At 35.3% G+C, this 13,011-nt stretch overlaps 1 protein-coding gene across 3 annotated transcripts in view; it reads right to left on the bottom strand.

Annotated features, from left to right (window-relative positions):
* Window positions 1-13,011, bottom strand: part of LOC106151874 (rho GTPase-activating protein 7) — a 166,652-nt gene that overhangs the window by 120,255 nt on the left and 33,386 nt on the right. For all 3 annotated transcript variants that reach the window (XM_087008860.1, XM_087008858.1, XM_087008859.1), the window contains one exon: window positions 3,561-3,663. In XM_087008860.1, the coding sequence (XP_086864986.1) occupies window positions 3,561-3,629 (69 nt within the window). In that variant the 5' untranslated portion in view covers window positions 3,630-3,663. The remainder of the gene's footprint in view (window positions 1-3,560; window positions 3,664-13,011) is intronic.

Consider the following 13,011-nt stretch of genomic DNA (forward strand, 5'->3'; position numbering starts at 1 on the left):
AAGGGGGTAATTAACTTTCGTGCCCGCTCGGCTGACAGCTATTTAGCGTGAACCCCCAGAGAGTTAGGTCGATCTAGTTGGATCAATCTAATCTCTAGGAATAGGGTCCAAGACAAAAGATGCATTAGTGGTCGTCCATATAAGACCATGTAACATTGTGCTGGTTTTATAAAAAGAAAGAAATATGATTTCTGTTTAGGACCTACAGTTACCTTTTTCTAGTGGATCACTGCTGAATTAACCTAACTTAGAAGAAAATTTGTTCAAAATGTTAGACCTACTTTGGGTCTGAAGTTCTTTTGTGACCCCCCCCCCCCCCCCTTCCCAGGTGTCTCTATATGTAGTGCAGCTGACCCCAATCTATGTATATGTTTATATGTACAGACTTTTAATTCACTGATCACATGCAAGACCAGGTCCCCCTACACAAGTATATGTATAAATGCACCACTGTAACATCATTTGTCTCACTATATGTGGATACACTTTTTATTATCCATGCATGTCATGTCAGCATGTGTCTTTTTAAGTGTTTCTTCTGCACTGCTCTAAGATAAGCTGCAATGCTTCTCTCTCTCTCTCTCTATCTCTCTCTCATTTATTCCGCCTTCTCTCTCTCTCTGTTTTCCCTTCTCTATCTTAATATACACCACCTTAGTCTGCAAACTCACTGATATCACATTTTACTTTCCTTGTGTAAGCATCTTGAATGAGCACCTTGACTTCCATATGCCCACCTCTAATACACCTCTTTACCTAACACATAACAAGCCTATTTCTTAATATATTGTTTGACTCCTACCTCTTTTTGCAAAATTAAATCAGTGCATTTCCAGGTCCTGCCTGCATGTCCGTTTTAATCAATACAGCATCATCACTAAACCACACCTGAATCTTTGACCAATCACCCCAATATCTGTTTTAAATCTACAGGGTGTTACCAAAGCTCATGTTTCCATAGACATATATTAGTACCGTAGGTAGAGGGGTATCCACAGAAATATACATACCTGTCAGCATCAGCATTAACTGTTATGGCAAATCAGGCTTAATTTTAGTTTAGAGGTATGCAATATATACATATTAAATATAAGGGTGTCTTAAATAACCATGCAAATCATCCATATGATACAGCATGCAAAGGGATCATTACAATAACCATATGGTTTCAAGCCCAGTTTAGACAAATTTTACGCGGAGTGACTTCCATCTGAAATGTTTCAACAGACAACTAGCTGTGCATGATCTGAGGCACAGTGGGTCTCTCTCTGCAGTCAAATCTACACACAGAGGATTTCCTCTCCCTCCCCCACCCACAACCAAACCACTCACCCTCATTCTACCACTGTGACACACAGTGTTTGCCTCTTAGGAAAATTAGGGGCCCAAAATTAGTTGCTGGACCGAAAGTCCAGCCATCTTGAAAAGTAGCTGGACTGAATGTCTGCAGGGTGGGAAAACTTCTCAGCCCGTTCTGAAGGTTGTCAGCCCCGGGCAGACGGTCCAGCCTTAATTTCTAACACTGGACTGACACATTTAAATTCAAGCTGAGTTCATCAGATTGTCCAGTGAAAGATTATAGACAAAATGCTCTAAATGTAAAACTTTTGTCTAAATCCTGCTTACATCTTCATTTCAAAATCCACAAATGAAGTATGACGTAAGATGTAAATCATGTGATATGTTCCATCAACGGTGTAATGTTAAATGCAGTGAAATTTCCTCAATCAATCTTAGATCTTCTTAAATGTGAATTTATACCAAGATCAAAGCTAAAATGCTAATCTAAACCAGGCATTAGATGAAGTTTTATTTAGAAAAATGCTTCCTTTACCACAAACACTACACATTTGACTCAAATATGCCTGGGTTTACTTTAGCAACAATTCAGCTCTATGCTGGGATCCCAAAACAACTGTTGTGTCTTTTCTTTTTGCACTTTTTTGCACCCTCCCCTCCCCCTCCCTGCAGTATTGCTATCTTGGCTTGTCACTGAATATCTACTGATTTTTTCAGTAGAAAATGCATTTTAATTTCAACTGTAACCATACAGTAAATAAAAATCTATTTACTTATTTCAAATATTTTGATTTTTTTTTTTTTTTTTTTTTTTTTGGGGGGGGGGGGAGGGAGGACCAAGCCCAGTGTGTGTCTGTCGTCTTATCAACCAAATTGAGGGGGGGGTAAAATCACGTAATAAACCTTTCTCTAAGGTATGAAATGTCATTTCTAACACCTGGTAATATTGTCTGAAGTTAACATAACACAAGGATATCATGTTTTATTCACGACATGAGAACAGAATTCAAAGACAGAAATTCTGACACTGCTAGGTGTACCCTTTCTTCAAATGTGCTAACAGCATATTTGATGTCGCAATTATATTGTATGTGAGGAGAATTCTCATGCTTAACACTCCTTTCATATGCCAACTCCACTTCATAATCACAAAGATCTGAGGCTGATCTGTTCTCCCACAAAATTCAAATTGATAAACAGGTATTTATCATAATGGGACGGAAATACTAGTGCTTTCTTCTCAGGACATAAACTTTTTATGCAAAAAGTATCAATCAACTAGAGTGCACTCCTGGAGCGCAAATCCCCACAAAGGAAAAAAAAAGCAACAAAAAATTATTTAAAAAAATTAAGAGATCTGAATTCATTTTACACTGTAATCACGCCTTTATGTCTAAATTGTCTATCTTGTAAATTGAAATTTCATCAAAATGTGTGACAAATTTTTGGGGATATATTGTCCAACAACAAACAAATAGTAAGGAAACCCTGAGTTTCAAAGGTTACTGAACAAAATCATGTTGTTGTATGTTAACAGTGGAGTTAGGACCCATTCCCAATGGAACTATCATTACGTATAGATCGATCCAACTCCATCGGGACTCTTGCTGAATGCAATCACATAAACAGATTAACACGCCTCCTCTTGTTTCCAACATACTTGTATAATCACCAGCTTTTTTTATTCTATTCAATGCCAGGAGGCATGTTAATCTGCTAATTAATCTGATATTCCCCCCCCCCCTGAGTCGGATTGATATCTGTAGAACGATCCCTAATAGTTTCTAGAAAACTATGAGATTCAGTTTTTGACTGTGTGTCAAAAATTCACTACCAACAATTCATTTTACTTTAAGTTGGGTTATCCATCAACAAGGGAAGAGCAATTTTTCATCATTTTTTTTTTCATCTACAATCCTTGAAAAACTGATGAGTGAGAGTGAAAATACACAGAATTAGAAAGATGGTAGGAGGCTGAGCAGGAGGCTACTGAGATCTGATATAGAAAGTAATGAAAACCATTGCTAATAAGTGCTTTGAGGAAACAAGTTTCTGGTAAACAGACTATACCAGTCAACCAAATGGCACTAAATACTAAACCACCAACTCCTTAACACAATTTTGCTTTAAAAATATGAACTGAAACAGTATTTTCACACAAAACGAAAGCCTAACAAACACTTTCACACAAAATGAGAGCCTAACAAACATTTTCACACAACGAAAAGCTTAACAATTAAGACTTCAACAAATGGTCCTACCTCAGCCTGTTTCAAGTAAATCTCAATGGCGGAGTATTCGTCCTTCTGGCATATCCTGTTGCTTGTCATCCTCTCTGATTGCACATAAAAGTCATGTCATCATCTAGAAAGACAAATAAACAAATAAATAAATAAACAAACGACAGTCAATAACAAGGTTCTTAAAATTCACAAAGCTCTCTCTTATAAAATAAATTTAACCAGATGCTGAATGCATTCTTCTTTTCTTTTTTCCCCAATCTATCAGTGATTTGACTCATCAATTTGACTTGGCTAAAACTAGCCAATAGTTTGGCCTAAGGAAACTTTATTCCATGTAGTGAGCATGGCCAAGAAAACTACACTGTATTTAAATTCTGGATGGTTTCATCTTAACTTTAGCATAAAATATTCTACAAAAAAAATAGACATAAAGCCAAATCAATAAGTTGTGAGATGATTTTAAAACTTCTCATTTTCTTTTGCAAAATACCTTTTGAGCTGCCAGAAAAATCTAACAAGTCACTTTGAGTTAGGTAATATATTGTAACATTAGCATCCATTATCATTAGAAACAAGATTTAATCCATTCAAAAAGAGAAATCTGACTCAAGAACATGTCTCAATGAATTTAAATAAAAACATACCAAAGAGTTTAAAAATTCACTTTCTTACCATCAAGCTCAATCTATTTTTTTTTTCTTTTTTGCTTCTCTAAACATAATGACCACAACCCTGTCATGTTCACTTAAATCGGTCCAGTCAAAAGTCTTAATGACCATTCCATGTCAAATCCAGACATGACACTTGTTATGATGGCTTGCAATTAGAACAGCTGCACATGTCACAACAAATTCATTAAAAACCCATCTTCCCATAACTCTTATCTAAATAATTTAAATTTGAACTTAGGACTTCCTCCATTTAACTGTACAGTCATTTCTCAGTAAATCACAACCAATTTGATGATAATGAATCTAATTTCCAAAATCAATTTTTTTTTGTTCCAACTACGTGAAAAAATGATTTGAGTAAGTGAGTTTGGATATTACAATTTTGTGATTGACTAAAAATGACCAAAAAAAAGTGAATACTGAATTATTTAAGTGGGAAGTTTGAAACTGATAAGTAATTACCAGATTTCTTAGTAAAGATCATTACTTTAATTTTGTATACATCAGTTTCCTTTCATCTGATGACCACCTTTCTTTAAAAGAAAATATATGTTTAACCTTTAGTAATTTTACAGTTCTAAATATCTAATCAAATCAACAGTGTTATGGCTATTTACTAGTATAAGATTCTTAACTTAACTTAACAATGATGATGATGATGACAATGATAATGCTCTAATCCATATAAAATAATGACTACATAATGTTCTACAAAAATTAACCCACTCTCAAATTACCCTCATTTCATTTAATTAATCAAAAGCACATCTGTTGAGTTAGCTGACTTAATGAATTATTTAATCACTGTCAACTGGCCTCTTCTATACAAGCCCACTGTATTTCTGCTGTCTGCCTCCATTTATTTCATATACCAATATTCATTAATACTACAACACAAAGATCAAAAGAATGTTTGCCAATTTGAAAAAAAAATACAATTTCTCCTGTGAGTTTTAAGTAATTACCTTAACAAGACGTATCTAGATCTAATTATCAAGTATACTTTTAAATGTCAACTATAATTACTATGCCATAGACTGGAAGCAATATCAGCAGTCCTGGCTTTATCACTTAATTTTTATTTCCCGTATAAATGTCAACTGACGCCATAATGTTTTTCATTTATTAAAAAGAGTTCATCTATAGATTCTCTCTCTCTCTCTCTCTCTCTCTCTCTCTCTCTCTCTCTCTCTCATCTTTATCTTTCTACTTCAATGTCACTCCCATCTGTATTTTAACCCCATTGCTACATTTATTTCAACACACACTGTGACACAGACTATTTACTGTCCAAATATAAAATAAATTCTAATGGCTACAATGCATCATATTACATGATATGGTATATTATGTCCCTACAGGACACTCCTGCCATCAATTATTCCACTGAATTAACTACAAACTTCATTCAGACAGGTAAAGGTAAATTTGGCGTTTGTGTCACAGAAGGACCTTAGCCCTAAACTTTTAGATCTAAATTTCAGTCTGCTGTCACCTAAGATATCATTAGTTGATAAATGAATTAAATAAAATATTGTTAATTTAATATACCAAGAAAAGCATGTTGAAGTTTTAGACCAAAAGTTACTTTATCAAAACGGACTATTTTATATTAATTAAGATAATATTTTGAAATGGCGTAGAGACAAGTTTGTAGTCTAAAAGTTAAGGCCAACCTTCAGTCTGAAGTACTTTTGGGAAACAAGCCCCTGATGCCCCTTACAATATTACCTGCACGTATTGAGCTAACCTTTAAGTCCTCAACAACAAGACACTGTCTTTATCCTACCTCTGGCCAAACCAAGATTTGGGGTTGTCTCTTCAGTCAACCTTCATGTTTGATATTAGCTAGGATTGAATCCCTCATATATATGAGATAGACCTACATATGGTCTCTTCTCCAGTTATGAACTCTATTTAATGTAAGTTAAGCCTTTAAATGCTTCAATTCTTTTTTTTTTTTTTCAGATTTATCTCTTGGACTGAGGTACACCAGCATCTTACCCAATCATAATCTTAAACCAAGCATGGTCACATAAATGTCAATCAAAACCCATTGTTATAAATGTCATAAACACAATAATTTCCAAGCAGCTGACTATTCAAGGTACCCTTCAACCTCCTGAACACTGTAAAAAAAACAAAGTTTGTGTTTCAGAAATCTCTTTAAAGAACTGTCCCATCACCCAAAGATATGTTCATAGAAAATTACCAAACCCTTAAATTAATTCCATCATAAAAGATCAAAGTAGCCCTATTCTAGTAATGTCAGATCCCTATTACTGACCTAATGCTGCATATTCCTTCTACTAAATATAGGAAATATCTTCAAATATTTCTTTGATTAGTACACAAGGGGCAGATACTTGGCCCCTTTTAATTACACATTAAAGTACATATTTGACATAGTATGCAAAACACTAGGCACCACAGTGAGCATAAATGAACTGATGATCCACAAGCCTTTTTCTTAATCAGTAGTCCATGCATACTTGCACTGACCTTTCAGATTAAGAGTAGCATTTCAGACATTGGGAAACAAGATCCAGGTGAACAAGACCTTAAGAAAAAAGATCAAGACATAGAAATCACCTTAAACTTGAGGTCACTCTGAGAACCCCTCCCCCCACCACCCCCACCCACCCACCCACACACACATCTCCCAAAATGGTGACAAATTTTTCTGGTTGTTTACCAAAGTATGTCACCCTGCCAGGTGTCAACTAGTGTCCTGTGGAGCTGTGTCTTTGCTTACCTGTGGAGACACTTACCTGTAAAGTGACAACTCTGTGCAAATACCTTTAAAAGGAAACAGTATCCAAATCGCTCCCCCCAAATAAAAGTCAGCTACGCATGACTAATGTAACACTACCATGGCAAGGTTAATGTGAGAACTTCATCTAAATGTTGTATATGGCGTTCGGTTAGCGTGGTGTAATATAATATTGGATGACACGGCTAAGACTTCATCATACCCTCTTGAGCAGGCTCTAGCAATCACAGAGAACAGTATCAGCTGACTCTAGTTAAAGTAACAGTACCAACTGGTTCTACCAAATCTACTTTATACTTTCTTGGGCAAATGCCTGTTGTGGTTTAAATATCCAATAAACTCTACTAATTGAAAAAAAATAGTGTGTTCTCTCATAGGCAGAGTTTTAGTAAAGTAGTATATGGCATTATGTTGTGTGTAATAAACAGCAATATTAAATAAATGCAATGTCTAACAGTATATGTTCTTCTTCGCTGGTTTTAGGTTCTTACGTTCTGATACCCAACCACAATTTTATTTATGTCATTCAGTCAATTTATAAGCAAATTATAGGTGTGGTGACAAGTTTATCAAGCCAAACCCACAAATCTGCCACACATACACCCCAATGAACAAACACAAACAGACAGACAATTTTCATCCTGGGTTGTATTTTCAACATTTGAAATTGAATTCTTTTCTTCAGGTAGGTTTCTTAGGGTTCTGATGTCAACCTGTATTGTACAAGATTTCTTCGTTATTCACGGAGGAACAAGGCATGCTAGCATGCATTACAGGGGTCTGGAGATAGAATTGCACGGTGAAAAAATGTTCTTGTATGTTCTCACTTCACGGTACATAGTGCACCTGCAACTAGAGACAAGGAGCTTGATGGATGGTGAGACAGAGAGAGAGGGAGAGAGAGAGAGAAAGAAAGAGAGAGTGAGAGAGAGAGAGTCTGGTGTACAAATTTACATAAATTAAAAAAATAAAAACCATTTAATTATCAAGCAGAATCTTTGAGACCATAGCAACCCACTGCTACAGTATTTCAAAGAACTCCAAACTATCCCACCCCCTAGGAGGTACCTTCAAACTCATCAGCAGAGTAACTAGACATCTGAGAATTTTCTGAAGGGGGGTCAACTCTCTCTTTCAATAACCCCTCCCAACAGATACCTCTAGCTATGATCCCCCCCTTCTCCCTATTACTAATCCTCCCTTCTCCCCCCCCCCATCAAATGCCACCTTGCACCCTTAAAGGCCTACTGTGCTCTAGGAACACAGAGCGTTCACTGCTTTTTTTACAGTATAAAAACTATAAATCGACGTCAAAAAATTGTTCTTTTTAAGTTTTAGAGAGAAAAGATGAGATTTAGATGAGAAAATTCTGATTGGTCAGTTTCTAGTGACGTAAACCGGGGAGTAGCTTTCCACAGCTGTACTAGTAATAGTATATAGGCCTACTATGCAGTAGGTGACTAAACATCCAGGTGTCAGAAAAACAAAATGCCGCAAAGTTGTGTTGCTCCCGAGGGCCGTAATGTAGGTTACGATAAGAAAGACATCTGCTATTATGTCCTGCCTGCGGATGCCGCAAAACGTAAAATTTGGCTCAATTCTCTGAAGTTAAAAAAACCCAGCACAGTGTCAAAACACGCGAGGATCTGTAGTGACCACTTCGAGCCGGAATGCTTCGTACGTGATATGCGAGCTGAATTGTGCGGTGGAAAAGCACGGAGAAACCTAAAAGATGATGCTGTACCCAGTATATTCAATTTTTCGGAGTACCAAAATGCGACAGTAAATGCCAGAGCGCTGCCGACAAGAGTCTTACCTGTAGGATGTGTGCATGATGCGGCCGTCGAAAGGAAGAAGAGAGCAGCTTCTAGAGCCCCAAAAAAGTTCGTAGCAGAGGTACGTTGTCGAATTTTTTGATTATGTTAGTGAAAACTTTAATATAACATGATAGTGGAATCAAATTTTTACTCGACATACTGCTGCACTGATCACGTGTAAGGCGGAAGTAGCGAGGTAAGTTGCAGAGGTGTGAAATGTAGTGTCCGATGCTATCAGTCCGATATCTGTGGCCTTTTGTCCACTGACCTGGCTCTCCCGGAATGACACTGGTAAACTGCACGGGTGTGAAAAATAATGTTAGCTGTCACACCTGCATGTATTAGGTAACTTTCTCTTATCAATCGGGATAAGAACGTTCAGCCGACGCGACAGATGGGCATGTGTGAAAAACTATGTTCGCTGCCCTGCTTCCAAACCTTTACTGTTAACATAGTTTTGGTGTATTTTGTTGGTTAATAAATGATAACCACGTAGGGAATCAGGTCAAACAAATATCCTTCAATTCGTTCTCTGTTCATTTTTACAAAATAGTTCAGACAAAGCGATCGAGTATAAATGTAAGTAAGCGGATAGCTGAATCGAATATGGCTTTCTGAGCCTCGACACCAGTGACGTCACTCGCCTCAAAGCGCCACCACGCGGGAGTATCGTAAACTACATTCACACCTGCCTAAAATCGGCTTTAAAAACTAAATGAACGTAAGAACTTTTTTTCATTACTCAAAAATGACTTTTGGGCACCTAATGGATAGTTTTAACCCGTTTTTTCATCACAGTATACCTTTAAGGGGTGTGACCAACCCCTCTATACAGTGGGCATAAACTGTATTTAAATAGTGCATAGGCTCCTAAAGCTTACCTCAAGACAAGCAAATATTTATCATGGCTGATAGAATGCGGTCTTTCATCACATAAATATAGATGTCAACAGTTCAGGCTATAAAGCAATAACCGTTACACCAAGTAAAAACACTCCTTGTTCAACAAGCAATCAAATTGATAAAGATAATAACAAACTCTGCTGCAAGCTCAACATTGCCTCCAAGAAGGTGGTTTGAGATTGTTCTTACTTTGTTATCCTTGACTTGTTTGGTAAAGAAAACGGTTCAAACATCAACAGGATGTTTCTTTTTCATTTCTTTGTGTTGTTGTTGATCAGTTAGATCTTCTGTGCATTCCATTTTTTCTCAAGATATTGGTGTGCATGCATTATTGTATCTTTTTCCATCCATTTAATTTATGTGTACCCCCATTCTTTTAAACCTTCACATACTGATAAACTATATCCACCTTTCCTCTAAAATCATGCTAAAATTTACATATCACGCAAAAATGCCACACAATAATTCTATCATCAATGATAATTACCTGAAATTGCACATATTACACACCATTTTCATCTAAACTTTCAACTGTTTACCACAAAGCCAGAGACTGCATCAACCTTTGTATTGTCAGTGGAGACAACTTCTCACAAAATTTACCTGCGTCAACCACCTGCAACTGCCGATTGCGTGATACTAAATGTTCCTGATTGTTCAAATATAACACTCAAAAATATCAAATGACTTGTTGCCACAAAATATAACATTGCTGTTACAATATGTCTGGTAGGCGTTTTTTTTTTTTTTTTTTTTTTTTTTTTTTCTTTCACAACTGAACATTCTGTATTTGATGTCTTAATTATTTCTGTAGCCTAAAAATTTGCCTTGCCTTATTTATCAGTTGTGTTGTTGTTACCTTTTATTAATGCCAATCCATTTTACTGATCTTCTTTTAAAAATCAATTCAAAAATCCAAATTTTTCTATCAAATTTAACACAAATTTATTGTCAATGATAGTACATAGTCTTTCTGTACTTAGTGACTGCAAAGTAAGTTGACTTAAGTCAAGTTTACAACTGTGTGTGGAGGTCTATAGGCCTTTGCAAGCACTCTCAACTTATCAGCCTGGTGATAACTTAAATCCTAAGTCAACAAACAGGTGCTTTCAAATGTTGATGATACCCACAGAGAATACTGTGCAGTGAGATGGTCAATCCCAGGCCTAGAACATCTTTGTGACTTTTTCAAACTTTTATGACTTTGATTTAATTTTATTTCACCCAAACTGTTAATATATTTCTTTGAATTAATATTGAAAGCAGCATTTATAACTATACCACATGTATGCAAAGCTGTTTTAAAACAAGGCAGCAAAGCTGTCAAATGTACAGACAAAAAGCAGGAAATAACAAAATAGGCTACTGTCAATTCTGATGTAAAAGTACATTATGTTAAAGCAATAATAACTCTTCGTTTCGGCCAAAAAATGAATTTTCCTGGAGTAAACAACAATTTTCCCATACTTACCAATGGTTAATGAATCCATTTTTACATTCAAAGTTAGTCCCTGGTTTTTTTCTAAAAAGTTTGGTTTTTTGTTAAAATCTCTTAAGAGATTTTAACAGAGTATAGACATCAATGGAGGTCACGAGGTCTAAAGACAAGTTCAGATATCAGAATAAAAGCTATAACTGCTGTTTTTTGGTAAAACAGAATATATTATATTTCTATGAGTTATTCACAAGGTTTTTACTGTGAAATATAGATATCATACGAAGAGTTATTATCCCTTTAAACTGCAAATTCAACATCAAATTTTAATTATGCTCAACAGGTAATACCAATGTAAGTAAAATGTGTAACAAGCATAAGGCTTCAGGACCATGGGAGTTCAAGTTCACACTTTGAAAATATAAAACTTCCAGAAAAAGAAGTCAATTAGACTGCTTTTCCAACTCGAGCTGCATTTTAGTCCTGTGTTTCTTTTTTAAAAGTTTGACAATCATAAGTAATATGGTTTTCCCATGATGGTCATCATGGCAGCAATACCCAAAATTGTGTTTTCTTCTATTTTGATGCAATATTTCATAATGCTTAACAGCATAAAGACCATCAGTTTTTAATAATAAAATATACGTATTGTGGATTTTCAGAAAATGTGACTAGCATGGGTCTTCAAGCCCAAGGTGGTTCTAAGTCACATCTTGAAATTGCCAATATGTGAAAAATTAAATTTTCACAAAAAACTGATTAACTGCCAGAAAAATTTACCAAATAGACTGCACTACCTAATGAAACTGTATTTTAGTCCCATGTTTCTTTCCTGTAAGTTTGAGAACAGTAAGTGACATAGTTTTCCTTAAATGGTCATCAAGGGAGCAGTGTCCAAAATAGGGGTTTCTTCAAATTTTGATGCAATATTACATAATGTTTAACAGGATAATAACCATCAATTTTTAATAATAAAATATTAGTATCATGGATATTCAGAAAATGTGACTAGCAAAGGTCTTCAGGCCCATGGAACTTCAAAGTCACAACTTGAAAATGCCAAAATGTAGACAAGACAGTACTGTCCTGAAATGCATTTTTTTCCATTTTTAACAATTTTTTAACAAATAACAAAATTAACATTTTACTGCCATCTTTATATGATCAACTAAGAAAATTGATGAGATGGGAAAAATATCAATAGAACAGTGTTTAATGTCCAATTTCCTCCATTCTGAGTTTCTGAACATAGTGAATGAATGAATGAATCTGACAAACTGCAATGATAAGAGTTTATTTCCATTTTTGAAACTCTATTATACAATACATGATAACAAGCTTACCATCATTTTTACATAATCAACTAACAATGTTGTAAAGATGCAGGAAATGTTAAACAAAGACTTTTACGTATCTTATTCGTTAAATAATGAGACTGTTAACATGCCTAAGAATTGAATCTGAGGTAATGTGAAACAAGACAGTTCTGTTATGAAATGCGTTTATTTCCATGTTTAACACTTTTTTAACATAAAACAAAATTAACAGTTTACTGCCATTTTTATATGATCAACTAAGAAAGTTGATGAGATGGGAAAAATATCAATAGAACAGTGTCAAATGTCCAATTTCCTCCATTCTGAGTTTTTGAACATAATGAATGATTGAATCTTACAAACTGCAATAATATGAGTTTATTTCCATTTTTGACACTTTATTACACAATACACGATAACAAGTTTACCATCATTTTTACATAATCAACTAACAATGTTGTAAAGATGCAGGAAATGTCAAACAAACACTTTTACGTATCTTATTAATTAAATAATGAGACTGTTAACATGCCTAAGAATTGAATCTGAAGAAA

Source organism: Lingula anatina, chromosome 3 (assembly GCF_051362555.1).
Source record: "Lingula anatina isolate TDL-2025a chromosome 3, LinAna3.0, whole genome shotgun sequence".
Taxonomy (NCBI): Eukaryota; Metazoa; Brachiopoda; class Lingulata; order Lingulida; family Lingulidae; genus Lingula; species Lingula anatina.